Source organism: Canis lupus, chromosome 26 (genome assembly GCF_011100685.1).
Source record: "Canis lupus familiaris isolate Mischka breed German Shepherd chromosome 26, alternate assembly UU_Cfam_GSD_1.0, whole genome shotgun sequence".
NCBI lineage: Eukaryota > Metazoa > Chordata > Mammalia > Carnivora > Canidae > Canis > Canis lupus.
The window spans coordinates 23,056,118-23,076,833 of NC_049247.1; the positions used below are offsets into that span (position 1 = coordinate 23,056,118).

Genomic DNA, 20,716 nt, shown 5'->3' on the forward strand with positions numbered 1-20,716 from the left:
TAAGATTTTATTTATTTGACAGAGATATAGAGCGTGAGAACAAGAAGGCGAGCGGCTGAGGGAGAGGGAGAAGCAGACTCCCTGCAGAGCAGGGAGCCCAACACAGGGTTTCATCCCAGGACCCTGAGATCACGACCAGAGCTGAAGGCAGACACTTAACCAACTGAGCCACCCAAGTGCCCCTTACCAAATTCTGACTTGATCTACAGGCCTGAGCTCTGCTCTGGGAGATGATTCCAGGCCCCCAGGCCCAGCCTAGCATCTCTTCCCTGTGCTCCCACGGCCCCTGGCTGCCCTCAGCATCGGGTTGGCAAACTATTGCTCCTGGAGCCCATCTTTGTTGGCCTGAGCAGATTCCACGGAACAGGTCATTTAAGGAACCCAGACATCAGTGTCTAACTGCTGTCCCTCTGGCTCCTGCCATGAAAGGAGGTGTGGTACTTACTGCTTTGGGGGCCACATACGACCCTGACAGCGTGCCCACGCCACTTGTCAGGTCGAAAAGGTCACTCAGGCCACTGCCCATGGTTGCTCCTAGGTTGGCTGGGACTGCTGCTGCTGGGGGTGCCACAAAGTTGGGGCCCCCGATCTGGAAAGGAAGGGAAAGGGGTCAGAGGCAGGCTTTAGAGATGGGGACATCAGAGGCCCAGCATGAGAGGCGCAACCTGGCACTCTAGAAAATGGGACGGGGCAGGAGGGGGGCTGCAGGGCTGCTGTCATACCAACTCTAAGTTGCAGAGACAAGACAGGGTGAGGGGAGTAGAGAAGAGAGATTGTGCCTTCCCATGACCTGTAAGCCTCCAGCCTAAGGGGTGACCTCTGGGAAAGGGCTTGGGATACTCATAAACTAACCTGCAGCCCACAGATAAAAGGAGTACCCAAGACGACTGCTGTGAGGCTAAGTGGACAGAAACACACTCTCCAGGATGTCACGGAGAGCCCTTGGAAACTGAGAGTGCGGCTGATCCACAGGGTGACAAGGCAACTTTGTCTCAGGGTACTGAGGATGGGACACTAGATAGAAGGCCACAGCTCAGCAGGGAGGGACTGCTTTGACATCATCCACCCCTTGGGATGCTGGGCCAGCACTCAGGAAGAGCAGGGACAAAGGCTTGATGGCACAAGGGTTGAACCGTACCCCTTCAGGCTCATCCCCCATCTCCAAGCAGAAGCAGGCAGGGTGAAGAGAACAGGCAGCCACATGCAGAGAGAAAAGCCAGGAAAGACGACAGAGAGACAAGAGAGAGAGGGAAAGAGGGAAAAGATTAGTCACTGTTGCTCCATTGAGAGGGGTCTGAGGCAAGACAGTACCAGGCTTAAGAGGGGGCCCAGGCTATTTCTATGAAGGACACTGCTTTTGGGGCTTCACTCTACCACCCACGTCTTCTGGCATGACCCTTCCTACCCTTTCTTGTGTGATGCCTAGGGGACCTGAGCCAGACATGGCCAAGTGACAGGGGCTCTGCTACCCTCTCCTCCCAGCTCTACCAGCTACCTGAAGAAGTCCCAGGGAGATACCCAGTCCAGTCTTACCATACCCTTTCTACAGAGGGGGACTGTCCCTGACTTCTCATGGGCCTCTTGGGCCTGTTGGGATGTTGCCCCACGCTGGTGCAGGATGTGGGGGTAAGTGGACACTGGTCTGGCTCCTCTAGCCTTACAGGCCCCAAATCTGTTGGGGCTCAGTGGCTTGGCTTGGCAAGAGGCTAAGTCCCGTATCTGCCACATACTATGCGCTGTTGGAAGGAAGATCACCTGAACTCTTGAAGCCTCAGTTTTCTCCCCTCTAAGTAGGGAGTGACATAGTCACCTTCACAAATAGGTGTACCTGAGGCCCTTGGTTGGTGAATGGCACAGATGGGATGTTCAATGATTGCTCCTCTGAAGGTCATTATCAAGATCATCCAGAGGGGGCCCCAGGACATACCAGGCTGTCAAGGCCTCCACCAAGAAGGTCCACGGCTCCCATCTGCACTGAGGAGGTGGCCAGAGGTGGGCCGCTCACCGGGGGGCCGAGGTCCAGGTTGAGGAGGTCACCCAGTAGGTCGCCCTGGGTGGGAATGACATCTGGCTGCTCACCAGAGGGTGCTCCGGCAGGGGCCGTCTCAGGGCTTTCTGTGCTCTCGTTCCTGTGAGGACACAGGAGGGAGAGGGTCAGTGGGGTGGGCCCTGGGCTGTCTCAGGGAGATCAGAGTCCTCAGTCTGTAGTATCCTCTCCCAGGACAGGCACCTGGGTCTCCTCACTGTTCCAGAAGGGCTGTCTATATGCCCCCTCCCCTTCCCCTTTCCTATGACTGATACATCTTTTTGGCTCTCCAAGAGATCCAGCTTCATGGGGGTGAGTGAAGGGAGGGGCCCTCTGTATTTCCACTACTTAGCACATTCTAAAGACTAATGTCTGCTCTGGAGGACTGGGCACCAAAGCCAAACCAACCACCAGGGGGTGGCAGAGGAGGGTGAGAAGAACAGGGCTCTGGAATTAGAATTGGGGCTGTGACTAGCTATGCTGGTTGTGGGATGCTGCACCAGGCCCTCAAGCTCTCTGTCCTACTGTCCTCGTCTGTTAAATGGGGAGACCTCTTAGAGCTATTGTTAAGGATCAAATGAAATCATCCTGGTATGTAGTAAACATTCATTAAAAAGACATTAGAATGGGGGCACCTGGGTGGCTCAGTAGAATGGGGGTGCCTGTGTGGCTCAACTCTTAGTTTCAGCTCAAGTCTTAATCTCAGGTTGTGGGATCGATTGAGCTCAAGAGGAATCTGCTTGAGAGTCTCTCTCTCGCCCCCTCCACCCCACCCCACATTTTCTCTCTTTCTATCAAATAAATAAATTGATTAATTATAAAAAAAAGTCACTAGAATGGTAATTTCCTTGATTCCAGCCTTGCCACGGGTTATCGCATCAGGCCTGAGTGCCTGGGTTAATGAACCGCAAAACCAGGTGGGGATGCTTAGCCTAGAGACTGGCCCACTTCACTCACGAGGCAGTGCGAGGTGGCAGGCTCTTGTGCACAACGCCCCGGCCCCCCTCCACAAAGGCGCTGGGAGGCTTATGGTAGACGGAAGCCAGGGTGCCAATGTAGCAGATGAGCTCATCCAGCAGTGTGGGCTCAATGAGGTCTGTCTCTTCAGAGATGAGTGGCTTTTCAGCCAATACCACCTCCTTGGCAGCCACTGGGTCCGTGGAGAGCAGACGCCAGTAGATGTAGCCACGGTCCCGCAAGTCTGGGTTATCAGAGTCCTTAAGCAGTAGAAGAGGTGATGAGAAGCCTATTAAACTTGGAACAGAGCAACCAGCTGGAGAGAAGGAAGGAGCCCCTCCCCAAGCCCCATGACCGAGGCATGGTCATAGTGCTGGCCAACAGCAGTGATCCTGAGCAGTCCCACATTACCTGTCCCTAAACATGGCCTGGCCCCTTGATTTCCCACTCTAGCCCAGTATTAAATAGGCCAGTCCTGCTCCTGTCCCCACTCCTCACTCCTCTCCAAAATCTGTCTTCCCTGTCATACAAACCCTCTGGTTCTCCCAGACCTCCCTCTCCTCTTCTGTTTACAGTCTATCTCAACTTCACCACCTGACCCACTCCATCGTGATTTATCTGTGACTGAGCTTCCTGAGCAGGGATGCTGGATTACTCTAGGGCCAACCCCCCAGTGGTGCCAGTCTTAGGAACAGGACCTTGGCAGGAAGGTCTGGCAGGCTCCTTGGACCCAAGCACCCCCTGTGGAGTGAGACCTGCTGGTCTCAGGCCACAGCAGAGAGGCGGGGGGCACTGACCTGAGTAGCCAAGCTGAGAACCTGCTGTACCAGTTCCTGGGTCTCTGTCGGCTTCTTCAGGAAAAGTTTCACGATGGCCGTCAGTAGCTGCAGCTGGACCTGTGGGAAGACAGAGAGGTGACAAGTAAGAATAAGCAAGGGCTTCATTTGAGGATAGAAGAAAACAAAATGAGGGCCTCAGAAAGGGGAAAGGCTGTTGTTCAAAGGCCTTGGAAGCTGAGGAGAGCTTTCCCAGGTTTGGAGTAGGTCACAGAATGCAGACTAAGGCCCGGGAGCTGGTCATGCTAAGTAGCCTAGACCTTGGCATTACCACTCAGGAAGGAGATAGCCCTATTTGGCAGCCCAACACTAGGGTCCTAGAAACCTGTCAGGGCTCCCAGCCTCATGGTGCCTTAAGGAGTTCGCAGCTTAAAAAGGCAACATATGTAGCTGGTGTGCTTCTTAAAGGGACCATATGTCAACAGCAGAGATGATGCCAGCGAGGCCCCAGGGACTGGGCCAGCAGGGCCCAGAGAGGCAGCCTGTCATCAAGGAGCTGGGCTTCTACCAGAAGGTAGGAACCATTCCTGCCCAGCCCTCTCTCAGCCCCCGTATCTCACCCTGCTGCTGCCTTCACCAGATCATGCCCCCTGCTGCCCTCGCCTGGCCAACATCTTCTCATCCCTTAGGGCTCATGCTGCCCCCAGCACCCCCACACTTCTGCACCCCCTCATCAGCACTGCCCCACAGTATTAGAAATGCTTTCCAGCCATCAGGCTGTCCTGTGGAGACAGCCCTTTGACAGCAGAGATGATGACTGTATATCTGGTTGTATCTCTGGTTATTGCTCTACTGAATGTCCAGTGCATAGCAAGCACTTAAGAAATGGTCCATGTCTGGAATCAAGTGATCCAGAGTCCTTATGATTTGGTTACACATGGGCCAACAGTAGAGGAGCAGTGGGCTGCCAAGGTAGGAGGTAGCCCAGGAACAGGCTTCTAGGACTTGGGTACAGCCCCTGGCCAGGTAGTCCAGGGGAAGCCATTTATCCTCATTTGGTGGGGAGATGGGTGCCTGCTTCAGGGGATTCTCATGAACTCTGAAAATCATAATTTATGACAGCTGATTTTTTTTTTAAGATTTTATTTATTTATTCATGATAGACATAGAGAGAGGAGAGAGGCAGAGACACAGGCAGAGGGAGAAGCAAGCTCCATGCCAGGAGCCTGACGCAGGACTCAATCCCGGGACTCCAGGATCGCGCCCTGGGCCAAAGGCAAGCACCAAACTGCTGAGCCACCCAGGGATCCCCATATGACAGCTGATTTTGAAGCTAGAGTTACATCACACCTCAGTTTATGACAAAGTCATACAACTTCTCTGATTCCATTTCATTTATAATGTCTATATAGGGATCCCTGGGTGGCGCAGCGGTTTAGCGCCTGCCTTTGGCCCAGGGCGCGATCCTGGAGACCCAGGATCGAATCCCACGTCAGGCTCCCGGTGCATGGAGCCTGCTTCTCCATCTGCCTGTGTCTCTGCCTCTCTCTCTCTCTCTCACTGTGTGCCTATCATAAATAAATAAAATTAAAAAAAAAATAATGTCTATATAAATACCTCACAGGATTAATGGAAGAGTCCATAAAACAAGAAATGTAAAAAAAAAAAAAAAAAAAAAAAAAGAAATGTAAAGAACTTATCGTCTATTCTGCTCAATATACAACAGCTGTCACAATGATCATCAATATCACTGCAGCCAGCACATGGGAATTCTTTACCAAGTTCTCCTCAACCTAGGTCAGCTGGCTGCTTGGCATCATTCATCACTGTCAGGTGTGCTACATGCCTAGGAACTCTGGCCACTAGCGCAATTCCTCCCACCTCTCACCAACACACTGACACCCCCGCATGTTAGCCTGCATATTTAGGGCAACCTATCTGCAATGATATCTCTGCTTCAGCTACTATCCAAACAGGGGCAAGAGGCAGACTGGACTGACATACCACCTCAGCCAAGACTTTCTGAGCTCCCTGTCCATGGCTGGAGAGGCCTAAGAGCTCAGAGCAAGGAGTCTTAAAGAGACAATCTAAAATAAGTTCCCTGGGGTGCCTGGGTGGCTCAGTCAGTTCAGCATACAACTCTTGATCTCCACTCAGGTCTTGATCTCAGGGTCCTAAATTCAAGCCCTGTGTTTGGCTCCACGCTGGGCCAAATAAATAAATAAGTAGGTAAGTTAGTTACTTAATTCCCAAACTGTTAAGCACTAAACAAGTATTCTTATAAAAGCTTTGAATGGTATTGTGAACCCAGGAGGCAAAGGGAGCTGGCCACTTAATTAAAACCACCACCACCAGCACCACCCAGCTACAGTGTGCAGAGTACTGGAGTGGCCAGTTTATACACATCATCCAATAAGCTTTGCAGGAACCCTGCACTGGAGACAAAGAAACAGGCTTGGCAAGTTTAACTTGCTCCAGGCCACTCAACAGGGGAGGAACATAGATTAGATTGTTTCCTCAAGCCAAGTTCCTGCTCAAGCTTTCCCTTGTCCAAATTTTCTAAGCTTGGGCTCTTCAGCAGGCTTTAAGAAGGCAGAAGTGGCCACAAGATTTACTTTAATATATGGACAGAAACACCCCCCAGAGGATACCTTCTGCAGTAATCCCAGACAGGACTTGATTGCAGGGCAGAAGGGATCCCAAGCCAGGCTCTGCTTCTCTCAGAGACAAGCAAGTTAAGGCGGCTAGTAGGTGGTGAAAGTAAAAGCGGCCTGAGGCAGGCTGACCTGGGACTTGGCACATGACAGTGGGACCGGGTGATGGTAGGAGTTACTACTATTATTTTGTGATGGACATCTGTTGTTTTTGCCCACCTAGCACCTAGTCTGTCTTCTGGTAACAGAAATGCTGTCTTTTCTTCAGAGAATCACCCTCCTCTGTTTCAATCTATGGAACCTGGAATAGGAATCTGACAGACCTGGCCAACTGGAATCATGGCAATTAGCTCAGGGTAATGCAAACAGGCCTGGACTGCTGCTGGAACTACCAAGGGATTAGGGCACTTGCTGTACAGTAAGGACACAGCCTGGAACCACTGACCCCACATAGGCCATACTCCTGGGAGCCTTCCTAAAGGAGAAGCCGCCTGAGGGAGACAGACACAACTCTGATGTCACCATCTGGGCACCCTCACCTAAGCATGCTTGAAGAGAACACACTCCTGGATCTTATTAGCTACAGGAACCAGTAGGTCTCCTTTGTTGCCGGACCAGTTTACTTTTAAATCAATTCTGATCAACACCAATACTACCATTCATGAGTGCTTATCATGGGCTGGGTGCACGACAAGGACATTACACAAAGCATCCCATTTAACTTACAGAGCAACAGGATGAGGCAGAGCCTTATCACCCTCTTTTTATAAATGAGGACACTAAGGCTCAGAAAGGCAGAGAGTTAGTGTACAGCCACCAAGCCAGGAAGGGGCAGAAGAGGGATTCGGAGTTTGGGGTCTCCTATTCTAAGGCTCATGCTCTGACCCAATAGGTTACACTCCCCAGTTGGGAAACAAATATTTCTGTGCTTACAAACCCGTTTTAAAAGCCGTCTTGCATGAGCAGACAGTGCCTGGTTCACAGAAAAGGGAATACAAATGAAAGATGCTCAACTCCACACAACAGAAATGCAAACAAAACCAATCAAGGTACATCTTGTTGTTTATCAGATTGGCAAAAACAGTTTGAGAATATACTACGTTGGCAGGGAGGTAAAGGGAGGGCTATGCTACCTCTGAGACTGGAATGTAAATGAGAACAATTTCCATACCAAAAGAAATATGGAATATTTCCCCACATCTCCAAGCACAGGCCCTTTTACCAGAAAGAATTTACCTAACAGTTTATCCTCCAGCTATACTTACAGATGTGCCCTACATAGGTTATTCATAGCAGTACTGATTAAAAGAGAAGACTGACACCTACATATCCATCAGGGGAGGCTAGTTAAATAAACATGGCACTATGCAGCCATAAAGAGTCCCATAAATTATAACAGCAGAAACTTCAGATATATTTTTAAGAGAAAAGGGCAAAGTGCTGTACAATTTCGTTTTTTTTTTTTTTTTAAGATTTTATTTATTCATGAGAGACAGAGAAAGAGAGAGCGAGAGAGAGGCAGAGACACAGGCAGAGGGAGAAGCAGGCTCCATGCAGGGAGCCCGACATGGGACTCGATCCCAGGTCTCTAGGATCAGGCCCTGGACCGAAGGCGGCGCTAAACCACTGAGCCATCTGGACTGCCCAGTAGTGTTTATTTTTAAGTAATCTCTATACCTAACATTGAGCTCAAACTCACAACTATGAGATCAAGAGCTGCATGCTCTACCAACAGAGCCACTTAGGTGCCCCACAGTAGTGTTTAAAAATAAAGGAGAGGTGGGGTGCCTGGGTGGCTCAGTCAGTTGAATGTTCAACTCTTGATCTCAACTCAGGTCTCAATCTTAGGGTCATGAGTTCAAGCCCTGTATTGGACTCCATGTTGTGTGGAAACTAGTAGGTATGTATGTGCGTATGTACGTATGAATTAATGAATAAATGGTAACATATACACAGTGGATCCTTATTATCTGCAGAGCCCATATTTCAAATTTGCCCATTTCCTAACATGTATTTATAACCCCCAAATCAATGTTTGGGGAGCTTTCATGGTCTTTCACAACTAAGTGCAGAGCAGTGAAAAGTTCAAGTCACCTGAGGTACATGCTCCCAGCTGAGGTCAAAGGAGATGACGCTCTGCCTAGTTTCAGCTTATACTATAAACAAGTGTTCTTTTCATAATCTATTTAGGGCTACGTCTTTCAAATTTTGCTTTTTGTTGGTGATTTCATGTTTAAATAGGCCCCCAAGTATAATGTTGAAGTGCTGTCTAGTGTTCTGAAGCATGAAGAAGTTGTGATTTGCCTTACGGAAAAAAATGTGTGTCAGATCAGCTTCGTACAGGCGTGAGTTACAGTGCTGGGAGCTATGAGTTCAATACAAATGAATCAATAATATATATTAAATAAGGTGTCCCATGGGCAGCCCAGGTGGCTCAGTGGTTTAGCACCGCCTTCAGCCCAGGGTGTGATCCTGGAGTCCCGGGATCAAGTCCCGCGTCGGGCTCTCTGCATGGAGCCTGCTTCTCCCTCTGCCAGTATCTCTCTCCCTCTCTCCTCTCTGTGTATTCTCATGAATAAATGAAATCTTAAAAAAAAAAAATAAATAAAAAGAAAGTGTCCCTAAACAGAAACACATAAAAAACAAGATTAAATACTGATTGACAAAAATGTGATCAGAGGCTTATAGGAACAATGGTTTAGTACTTGCTAGTTCAGTATTTGCAGTGACTTTATAAAACTTAAGTATCACAAATAACAAAAACCAACTATATATGTGTTTGTTTACTCGTATGTAGGAGTATGTATTCCTATACTGTCTTTGGAAGTACCTCGAAGAAACCAAGAAATGACACTGATGATCTCCATGATCAGAACTGAGTTGCCAGAAAAGTGGTAGGAAGGAGACTTTTCATCATGCATCCATTCATATTTTTTTTCAATTTTGAACCAAGTCAAAGAATTACCTATCCGAAGATAAATATAAAATTAAACCTCCAAATTTCTACTTGCCGTCAGTGTGCACCATCATAGACTGCGCCCATAGTCCCCCTTAGGTACTGGAGTATGAGAGCAAAAGGGGCCATCCCTGTCAGCCCTACATCACTTATCTGTCCACACCATCAATGCTGTATCATGAAGGGCAGAGCCCCAAGGACTACTGAGGGGAGGATTTCAGAGTGGGATGGACTGCAGTGGTACCAAGCTGCCAGTCATGACCCACATCCCGGCCCAAGTCACCACACCTGATGGCTCACCTGGGTGCTCTCATCATGGAAGCCTTCAAGGAAGCTCTCTAGCAGCTCATCAGCATTGTCAATTCGCTCAGCATACTCGCCTACAATCCAAATCATGGCAGCCCGGGCCTCAGGCTCATCCAGGGAGTCCAGGTTCTCACATAGTGTGGCGATCACACTCTCATACCTAAGAGACAAGCACACAGTGAGCATGTGAGCAATGAAGGAACCCACACAACCCAGAGGAGGCCCAGCAGAGTCCAAGAGAGACAGGAAGCTGCCCCACAAGATCCTGAGAGGGTGGTGAGTAATGGGATTTGAGTTTATCTGCTACATTTTAGTGTTTATTTGGTTTGGGGAGTGGAGGAGGGGCGACTCAGAAGTAAGAAAAAACAATAGGTTTCTTTTGAGAATGCCATTTATGGCAGAGAAGGAAGAGGGGAGAGGCTCCTGTTGCTTCCCCTCCCCTCCATGCCTGTCCCCAGGACAGCCACATCACCCTTACACTAAGAGTGGTGGGCACATACTTGTTGGGATACTTGCGAAAGATGTCCTTGATGACCACAATGGCTTCCTGGACCACATAGTTGACCTTGGTCTGGATGAGATCGAGCAGTGTGCTCACACAACGTTCTGCAGATTGCTGTGGGAAGAGTAATGTGGGCAAGGCCTTTGTACCCACTTCCAACAGAACCTCTGATGACCATGCCTCAGCCAAGGGCTCAGTCACGTCTTGCCCCCTTTCTTGTCACAGTGGGAAAACAAGAGAACACTTTCTCCAGATAACCAGTGGGAGAATGAGTACAAAATGACAACCTGGGGATGGCTGGGACCTAGAGAGTTAGACTAAGAAAGCCAGTAGATCTCCTGAGAGTGGGGAGGGTATTTGAAGTACTTCCAGGCCGAGGCAGTGACTGTGTTCCAGCCTGACACCACCTCACTTCTACTTGTTTCCCAAAACAGGACCCTATGACCAAAAATAGAAAGTCCCTACTTGAAGCCCCTCCAACCCCTTATTCCAATATGTTACACTAATGCCCTTATGGGAGAGATTCTCAGGATGCCATCATTAGCAGCAAGGGGAAAATGCCTCAAGGGGCTGGGGTGACTAGCTGTCCCAGGATCTCCCAGTCCCCAACGAACTAACTTAAAGAGTCAGCTCAGTGGTTAAGGAAGGTCACCATAGGCAGAGAATATAAGGGATGAAATGCCAGGACACAGAGGTCTGGACAGCCCTTGAGAGCCTGGAGAAAACGGCATATGGTTAGTTGAATCATGATTAACGCTAAAATGTTCAGCAGGCAGAGAACCCTGCCCCAAAACTCATAAAGTGAAAGCTAAGTCTACCAGGGGCACCACCAGCTGGGGATGCCTCACCCTCTTAGCTAATGCTGTGGGAGAACCCATGGTTACCGATGTGTTTGTTTCATCTGCAACAACTTGAATGCCTAAAGGTGATCACAGAGAGAGAAGGAGCCCAATCAGATCTGCACAATGGATGCTTTGGGGCCTCCAGTGGTGACCCTCAGGCCTTCCTGGACCATGAGGAGCCGGCAGATTCTTCTAGAATCAGACTAGTTTTTCTGGTTTCAGCTTCCTTTCCTTCCCTCTCCTGCTAAAGGGCAGAGTCCCAGAGTCTCACCTCCACCTTGATGGCACAGCGCCCAATGGCTCGTACAGCCTTCCGTACAAAGTCCACATCCACCTCTGTTGCATACTCTTTCAGCTCTGCCAGGACCTATGGCCCAAAGAGAAAAGATGAAGTTGGGGGTGGGAACTTCCGGGGAACCCACATCCCTGGACAACAGGTATGCAGAGACTGCTAGAAAGATGGCATTCTGCCTCCTGCTCAAGAAGGGCCAAGGGGAAGGAGAGAGCTACCAGATGTCCGAAGAGGAAAGCAGGGAAGAACTAGTTGGCAGGACTGGACAACCCTTGTTTAGGTTGAGCTAGCTAACAGAGCCACCAGACTACCACTTTTCAAAGGATGGATAAGTAATAGTAGGGAGAACAAATGTTTTAATCACAAAAATACCTTTAAGATTTGTTGAGTGCTTGCTTACAGAGCCTTGTTAAGCACTCTTCATGAGATGAACTGTTAATGATGAGCTGTGGTCTCTGGCAGCCCACTCAGAGACCACAGCCTGGTGGTGGTGTTGCTGTCAACATCAAAGTTCATGCCCCTAGCTACAGCCCTCTGCTAACCTGGGCGATGTTGGCCTGGGAGGCCAGACGGATCATGATGTCCAGCTTCTCCAGCTTCACGTAGATGGGGTCATTGTATTTCACAAAGAAGACCTTCATTTCATGCTTCAGGATCTCAGGCCTGGTGGCAAGACAGGATTGCCCAAAGAGTAAAAAGCAAGGCATAAGCCCTGTGAGAAAACCCCTTTCATGTTTACTGGGGTATTTCTGCGGTCTGAGGTAGATCCTAACATCAGTGAAGACAGTCACTGTCACGGCTGCACAGTTCCTGAGTGAGAGTCCAGTGAAGGCCTGCAGAAGGTTCTGATTGGCCACTGTATGTCCAACATTATTCCAGGAAGGGAAGAGGGAATATGAGCAAGAGTTAGTTCGTATTTGAGAGTAGCAGGCAGCAGGTATGGGAATCAGACCTCAGTGCCAATCCCAGCTGGGACCTGAGGCCTCTGCTTCCTCACTCACAAAATCAGAATGACACCGTTAGCACTGCAGGCCTCAGTCTCCAGCCTTAGAAAGGTCTGGCATCAGGGAACTCAGTTTTTGGGAGTGTTCTCACTGTTCCCTAAATGATAAAGGTGGCTAACCATGCCTATAATGTTTGTATAAACAATATGATTTATGCTGAATATCTGCTTTCCTTCTGGGCATTTGAAATTTTGGTAGGTGACCATGTGACCAGCCCCCAATAAAAACCCAGGGTGCTGAGTCTCCAATAAGTTCCCATGAGTCCTTCTAGAGAATCTCTAAACATCAGAGTGGTCCCAGGGACCCCAACAGACACCCACATCACAGGGCTCTTGTGAGAGTTAGACAGGAAGCATTTAGCATGATCAATGCCTACTTCAGAGATGCACTTGCTATGTGTTGCTGCTCCTCCCTCAACTGGTACCACCCACCTCTTTTTTCTTAGATGAGGAAATCTGAAAGGTGGGGGCTTGCACCAGGTGTATCTAGTGCTAATAAGGGTAGAATCAAGAGTCACCATCCTCAGCTCTTATTTCTATGCCCTTTCCAGAACTGAAGAAAGAAGGAAAAAGAATGAGGACAGATGGTGAAGAGGGGAGAAGACACAGCAGAGAGAAAGGAGGGACTCTAGGTAATACTCCGTGCTTCTGTGCAAGCTGCAGAAGCCTTTGTCGTGCCTGGTGGGAGAGACAGGATCCCAAGCTTGGGGTGGGGAGAGGAGGAAGACATGATTTCTGCAATCAGGACTTGGCAAAAGCTGCCTGACCCAATGTGGGGACTAGGCCAGATGGTGCCTGGGCAACCTGGTCAACTTCTTAAGAGATTTGCCATGTTAAATATAGCACAGGGAGCCCTTCACGCTGATCGTGATCTTTAGGTTGCTATATCTTACTAAATCCTACACTGCAACTACGAATGAATCCCTAGTCTCTTAGCTCTGTTTAGGCACTCAAAATGCTTTCCCAAATTTACCTCTCAATCTTCACAACTGCCATAATTCTACTGATATCTCTGGACCGTCAAGAGTGTTCTAAGAAGGGCAGCCTGGGTGGCTCAGTGGTTTAGTGCTGCCTTCAGCCCAGGGTGTGACCCTGGAGACCCGGGATCGAGTCCCAGTCAGGCTCCCTGCGAGGAGCCTACTTCTCCCTCTGCTTGTGTCTCTGCCTCTCTTTCTCTCTGTGTCTCTCATGAATAAATAAATAAAATCTTAAAAAAAAAAAAAAAAGTGTTCTAAGAACCAGAATGATGCTACAAGGACAGGGAGATATGCTGTCTTCCAAGAAAGAATGTCTACAAGAAACCCTTGTTTTCACATAGCCCTGTTTCCAGCAAGGGGACTACTGTAAAACATGGATGCTCACGAGTTAGTAACTGAGCGAGCCATTTGACCAAAAAGGCTGGGAGGATAACTCCAGAGACAAGCCCTACTGTTTTCTGGATTGTTCCAGAGAACCCCTCCTATTCTGGGCCCCTCGGACACTGCTAATTATTTTTAAGTTCTACCCATCCTAGGTATCAGGCACCTTCTCTTTGAGGCAGTGGCTTACAGTTGTGGTCATTCCCATGGGGCCAACAGAAATGAGCTTCTTTTTTAAAGTAGGCTCCACATCCAATATGGAGCCCAACATGGGGCTTGAACTCATGACCCTGAGATCAAGGCCTGAGCTGAGATCAAAAGTGCCTGATGCTTAACTGACTAAGCCACCCAAGCGTCACCAGATATGGGCATCTGAGTGATTCTCATATACCCCACCTCAGGCCCTAGGCTGATGCAAAGTCCATAGTACCTTGCCACTTTGGAGTCCTCCAACCTCAGAGAATTTGACTAATGCTATAGACTCTATCCCCAGGAAAAATACAGACAGAATCTTATATCTTGTTTCAGGAGGGTTCTGTGAATTATGGAGCCATCCATTTTTTGTGGTTAAAAAGCACCATGCTGGTCTATACTTGACCTGCTACCTGATTAGGTTAAGCCAGGGTTTCTCACTCTCAGCACTACTGACATTTTGGGCTGGCCAGTTCTCTGGGGGAGGGGAGGCTGTCCTGTGTACTGTAGAGTGTTGAGCAGCATCCTTGGCCTCTACCCACTAGGTGCCAGTAAAGTCCCCTGAAGTCTGACAACCAAAAATGTCTCCAGACATTTCCAAATGTCCCGTGGAGGACAAAGCTGTCTATGGCTAAGGCTCCTGGATTAAGCTTTTGAGATTTCCTACAGAGCTATAGGTCAGTTTCCCTTTAGGGTCCTGTTCCCAGGAAGAAATATCCCTCCCCTCTACCCCCAATCCCAGGTACACACTGCACATATGCAGTAGTCTGGGTACCTTTTCTGTACGATGAGGTTGATGTTGCGCAGGGCCACATACTGCAGCTCAGGCTCAGCTGACAGTAGCGTGACCAGGGGTGGGGCCAGCTTCTTGAGCAGTGTGCCATAGTAGTCCAGATCCTTGGACAACATTTCCATGAACTTCATCAGCACCTTCACAGCAGACAACACCACAGCAGAGTTGGCGTGGGACAGTCTGGGGGTGACCCGCTCACAGATGCTGGGGTCCGTTCCAAGGGGGGTAAACAGGAGAGACAGACAAGGGAAATACCCTGTTTTTAGTTATTAAGAGAACATGTTTTCCGTAGGAGGATCTAGATCTTGTTTCTGGTGCTCACTAACTGACCCCAACAGGTTAAAACCACTGAGTTTGTTTCCTCATCTAGAAAATGGAGATGATGGTACCATCTTCCCAGGGATGCTGAAGGCTTCCATGAAACAACGCACATAAAGCCCTATGCAGGGATCCCTGGGTGGCGCAGCGGTTTGGCGCCTGCCTTTGGCCCAGGGCGCGATCCTGGGGACCCGGGATCGAGTCCCACATCGGGCTCCCAGTGCATGGAGCCTGCTTCTCCCTCTGCCTGTGTCTCTGCCTCTCTCTCTCTAACTATCATAAATAAATAAAAATTTAAAAAAAATTAAAAAAAAAAGCCCTATGCATAGTAGTTAATAAACACTGGGTGTCAAATCCTTCCCTTCTCCCACTGCAAAAGGGTTCGTTCAAAACGGGCAAGATATCATGTTGGTTATGACCAAACATCAGGGTAGACCCAGCTGGGTGAACTGTAGGATTTCTTCCACCTTCTGAGCCAGTGTTTCCTTACCTGTAAAATGTGGACAAAGATGGGGCACCTTTCACAGAGATGCTTTAAGGAGCATCTAATGCATAGGAAGCACTCGGCAGAGCCCCAGCCACCCAGAAAGAATCCAACGAATGGTGACTCTGGTGCTATCTACCTCCTTTACTCAGCCCAAGGTGATCAGGGTCTCTGTCAACAATCAGATCAGGCGCTGGCCTTGGTTCTGGCTGTTTCATGCTGAGTAGGGAGCTGACTGCCTGGCTCTGGCCTCCCTTGAGACGTGCCTGAGGATAGTCTGTGGGGCAAGGACCTGGCAAAGGGCCCAGCAGAGGTCTGAGGCCCAGTTCACGGCTGAAGCCCCGCCAAGGACCAGGTCACTGGGCTGGCAAGCAAGGGGAAACCTGCTCACCTCTGGGCCTCCCGGTCATCCTTAGGCGTATAGTTGGCCAGGCAGTCCAGGATGAAGATCTGGCCCCACTCGGTGCACTCGTTCAGGGCTGTCAGCAGCTTATTAATGGACTGCGGGTTCAGGTCAAGCAGGTTGCTGCTGGGATGAGACTCAGCAATCTCTGAGAGGGCAGCCACTGCGTTTGCCACCACCTGGTTGAGAGGGTAGGAGGGGCAGAGGCTGGGGGTGCTGCTTGGGCCAAGCCACATTGGAGCTAATCATGCTCGCTGGTGAGGGCCTGAATACCCTGAAAGGAACAGGACCTGATGGGCAGGGTTTGCAGCATGGTGACCCACTCTGAGCACTCACCCTACTGACTCCCCTGTAAACCAGAACAAATGTTAAGTGCCCTCACCAATGAAAAAAAAGAAAGAAAACAAACAAAAGAAAGATCCAGCTCTAAATGCCTGGCAGCAGAAAACATTCCTAGCTATCTAGCATGCAGCCCCTGCCTACCAGCTACAACAGCTCACTTCAGGGGATGTCAAGTGTGCTTCTTGGAGTTAGAAGATTCCTCTAGAACCCCTCAGAGCTACTGGTAACAGATGGGGGGCAAGAATCCAAAGGGGTTGCCAGGTGAAGCACTGGGCTCTCAACCCATTTCTACCAGAGCAGTTGTTTTTATGTGTATTCTGCAGGGTTTTCAACTTTTCCCTGTAACAAACAGTGTTCCAATGGCCAATGCTGTACTGGCCTTTCAGTGCCCTTATGTGACCAGTGTTTCCATAGGACAGAGTGGGATGGCTAGGCTGAGGAGCTTGTGTATTTCACTCCAAACAGGGTCTGCTGAACTGTCCTCCAAACTGGAAGGAGAGGAGCTCCCCTCCCAGCCACATCCTGGTGCACTCTCCTCCAGGCTATGCTACTTCAAGGGTGACCCTCTGCAACGCTGTAACCCAAAGACGTGCGGAAAGAGAACCTCACATTCAGAGCTCACTGATATCTTGGTGAGTAGACAGTGACAATGACAGTGGCTGTTAGGGTAAGGAGTACACTAGTCTTGGTTGCACCACTGTGTGCCAGGCCATGCTAGGTACATTACCTTCAAAGCTTAAGCCTCACAACACTCCTGCCAGCCATGGAGAATTAGATCCATCTTACTGATGAAGAAAAGGTGGTTCTGGAAGGCTGGGCAGTCTGCCCAAGGTCACACAGCTCATGTTAAAGAAGGGGCAGAGAAGGGAATACAGGTCTAGCTCCCTCCAAAGACGGTGCCTGAACCACTGCAGGCATGAGAACAATTAGCCTACCCAGCAAGACTCTGACTTCCAAGAACTGGGGAGTGTTTGGTAGAGGGTGGAGCCAAGATGTTCCCAAGCAGCCCAGGAGGTAGTGAAGTGGCACGGTGAGTGGCAATGGCTTACCATGGGGTTAGAGTCAGAGATTAGGTCTTTAAGGGTGTCCAGGAAGCCCTGGTCCTCTACCAGCTGGGCGTTGATGTCATGGAGCTTGGCTACACAGACAGCTGCTGTTTTGCGCACGTATGGGTCCTCATCCTTCAGGCACTTCCGGAGTGGCTCACACAGGTACTCTGTGATCTTGTCAACGCGGATGCAGCCCATGGTCCGCACAGCCAGGGCCCGGATCAGGGGATTGGGATCCTCACAGTCCTGAGGGGAACCAGTCATTGGCCGGCAGCAGAGGCAAGCTCAGCAACATCAGATACTGCTATGGGATCTCCCACTAACTGTGGCCATCAGTGCCAAAAGTCAGTGTCATGTATGGGCATCAAGCATTTGCCACATATTATGCTTGGGCTTTGTGCATTGTTGACTCTGATGCTCACAGCAGACATATAATACTGTTCCCATTTGACAGATGAAGCAGCTGAGCCTCCCAGGAAGACTGGGAGCTCATCCAGTCACAGAGCAGAGCCATGATTCAAACCTATATCCATCAGGTACCATAACCCAAAGAACCCATCATGTGTCCGTATCTGAGCACTGACAGGGTAAGGGGAGCTAGGAAGGCTCTAAAGGTAGACAGAACTGACACTTCGGGGATGCCTGGGTGACTCAGTGGTTGAGTGTCTGCCTTTGGCTCAGGGCATGATCCTGGGGTCCCAGGATCGAGGCCCCACATCGGGCTTCCTACAGGGAACCTGCTTCTCACTCTGCCTCTGTCTCTCATGAATAAATAAATAAAATCTTAAAAACAAAAACAAAAACAAAAAAACCCCTGGCACTTCAAGTCCCCATTTGCCTTTTTTTTTTTTTTTTTTTTTTTTTTATTCAGAGAGAGAGAGAGGCAGAGACACAGGCAGAGGGAGAAGCAGGCTCCATGCAGGGAGCCCGTCATGGGACTCGATCCTGGGTCTCTGGGATCACACCTCCGGCTGCAGGCGGCACTAAACCACTGCACCACTGAGGCTGCCCCCCCCCCCCCGCGTGCCCCCCCCCGTTTGCTCCTTAATCTAAGTGGAAAACACAGAAAGGGGCAAAGTCTAAAATGGGAACACAGGAGCTCTGAGATGCTGAATTCTGCCCTGGCAACGGATGTAGGGCATTGGTGCACCCCAGGGGGATATGAGGATCAATAAAGGCCTTAGGCTACCTCACACAGAATGAGTTAACAGGGTCTATAGTAACTGATTTTTCTGAGAGTGGGAGCCCTCTGCTGGAGGACTAAGTGGCCCTCAGGCTGGGAGTCAGAGGGACTAGAAAGGAGCCTGAGTGTTTTTACTCAGGGCCATAGTGTCCCACCCCAAGAGATGGAGGGAAGAGGGAGCAGTGAACACCCATGCCTTTCCTCCCACCAAGCTATTTACCTTCACAAAGGTGTTGACAGCCATGATGGCCATGTCCGGCTGACTCTTGGCGTAGTTCATCAAATACAAGTACACCAGCTTCTTCAGCTCCAGGTTGTCTGTCTGCATACAGTTCACCACGTCAGGAAAGAGGGCACTGAAAAGTCAAAATGGCATGAGCGTAGTTAAGGCTGGAGAAAGAAGAAGGTTTTTCAGAGAGCTAATGGGGGGTCTGGGAGGTGGGGTGGGGGCGCAGAGATAGTGGATGGGAGAGAAAGAAAAAGATAACAGGACTTCCTAGTAAAAGGGAGGACATCAGCTATGCTCTGTTAACCATGAACACTTATTGGTAGTAATGGAATCGAAAAGGTGATTTGAAAAGCAAAGTCCTCTGTTCTTTTCACGGGATTCATTCATATACAAGCTCTACAGCCTATCAGACCTGGCTCAAAACCAGCTCTGTCTCCTTCATCCCCCCACAAGTTTGTTCACCTCCAGGGAAGGTGTAAAAAAACCCCATTACACAGGGCCCTGTAATATTTAAAGAGGGCACCATACTCCAGATATCTGGTCTTTGACATCCGAGAGGTGCTAAATAGATGAAAACAATTGTTTTCTTTCCCTGAAACTTAATGCGGCCCCCTTATATTGGGCTGCTGGTTCCAGATGGTTGTAGGGAAGTGGGAATAGGCATGTTCCTTTCACCAGAAGGGCCAGCTCAGATGCCCACTAAAAACTAGCTCAGCATGTATGGAGCATTTGCTCTATGCCGGGCTTTGTATGTGTGATCTCATTTAACAACCCCAAGAAGCCAGTGTGTTATCTTCATTTTACAGAAGACAATATTACGGCTCATAAATGTCAAATAACCTGCCTGAGGAGCCAGCTCTGGTTCTAAAGCCCATGCCCAGGACTGCTGTTATTCTGGGTGGAACCCCTCCCAACACGGTACCCCAGAGTCCCAAACCCCCTGAGATGTGAAATATGCTTAGAGGTCAATTTCCTTCCTCTCTCTGGCATCATTACCTCCCCTCTCAAGGCTTGTGACTTAATGGTCGAGGACACAGTAACAGAGACTTAAGAGGTCAAAGTGAGCTCCCTGGACTCCCTTAGAAGGGAACCCAGTTGATAATGCTGACCTTGATGCATCACCTTGGAAGATGAAGAACCAAGAAGAAAGAGGAAGGTGAAGAGGAGAAACAGCTGATGGGCCTGTCACATCAGCACAACAAGTTCGCTTGAGACAGAAGAACAAAGGTGCTTCCTCTGTGAGGAGGTGACAGCAATGTTCTAGTTGAAGGAGAATGGCTTTGTCCTGGAAGGATGTGACTTGGAAGGAGGCCTAATTTTCCAGCAGACGCCTGATCCTTTTGCCACTCTGTCTACAGCAGGTCTCTCTGCAGAACTGTTTCTACTGTGGTACTGTTAGGAGGTCCCTTGCTGAGGTGGCAATAGGATAAGGCAATCCACAGAGAAGTCTGGAGAAGTGTGATCCTGATGTGGGATCCAGATGAGGAGCTGCTCCACATCAGTGCCCAGGCCTATGAGTCAGGAACTGGGCACCATGAGGGCATAGAGGAGAGGGTATGGGTGGAAATGCCCTGGATTTCGATTTCAGAAGAGCTGGGCCTGAGTCCTAGTTCTATTAACCACGTGACTGCTGGGCAGCCACTAGACCCTTTCTTTACCTGGTTTCCTTGGCAGTAAACACATCATTACCTGCAATATAGGAATTGTAAAGAACTGCTAGAGAACCTATCTGAAAGTTTTCTGCTTACTCTCAAATACTGTGCAACTCTTAAGTTGTTGCAAAATCCAATCCTCCTCCTTGGGGACTGTATGACATGGTGGGCAGGTAAACACAAGTACACATAATAAAAGGACAGTCAAGAATTAGTGCCAGGTGATAGGAACACAGAACAAATGCTGCACACTCAGGGGGGTGGGCTGGGGTGACGAGTGAAGGCAACAGAGACACCGTGAATGGGGTTTAAGAGATGGGAAAACATGCTGGTAAATGTAAAAGGGGAAAGGGACATTCTACACAGGGCAAAAGTGTGAGCAAAGGTGAGGCAGCATTC

At 49.4% G+C, this 20,716-nt stretch overlaps 1 protein-coding gene across 5 annotated transcripts in view; it reads right to left on the bottom strand.

The window, feature by feature from the left end:
* The window catches only part of AP1B1 (adaptor related protein complex 1 subunit beta 1), a 57,180-nt gene that overhangs the window by 11,683 nt on the left and 24,781 nt on the right, over window positions 1–20,716 (bottom strand). For 3 of the 5 annotated variants that reach the window (XM_038575575.1, XM_038575574.1, XM_038575578.1), the window contains 13 exons: window positions 18,657–18,792; window positions 17,254–17,499; window positions 15,851–16,041; window positions 14,640–14,861; window positions 11,854–11,974; window positions 11,291–11,386; window positions 10,176–10,291; window positions 9,670–9,835; window positions 3,781–3,879; window positions 2,984–3,243; window positions 1,928–2,129; window positions 1,139–1,159; window positions 446–589 (listed from right to left, as the gene is read on the bottom strand). In XM_038575575.1, the coding sequence (XP_038431503.1) occupies window positions 446–589; window positions 1,139–1,159; window positions 1,928–2,129; window positions 2,984–3,243; window positions 3,781–3,879; window positions 9,670–9,835; window positions 10,176–10,291; window positions 11,291–11,386; window positions 11,854–11,974; window positions 14,640–14,861; window positions 15,851–16,041; window positions 17,254–17,499; window positions 18,657–18,792 (2,020 nt within the window). The remainder of the gene's footprint in view (window positions 1–445; window positions 590–1,138; window positions 1,160–1,927; window positions 2,130–2,983; window positions 3,244–3,780; window positions 3,880–9,669; window positions 9,836–10,175; window positions 10,292–11,290; window positions 11,387–11,853; window positions 11,975–14,639; window positions 14,862–15,850; window positions 16,042–17,253; window positions 17,500–18,656; window positions 18,793–20,716) is intronic. The other 2 variants (XM_038575577.1, XM_038575576.1) reach the window with 1 other exon arrangement.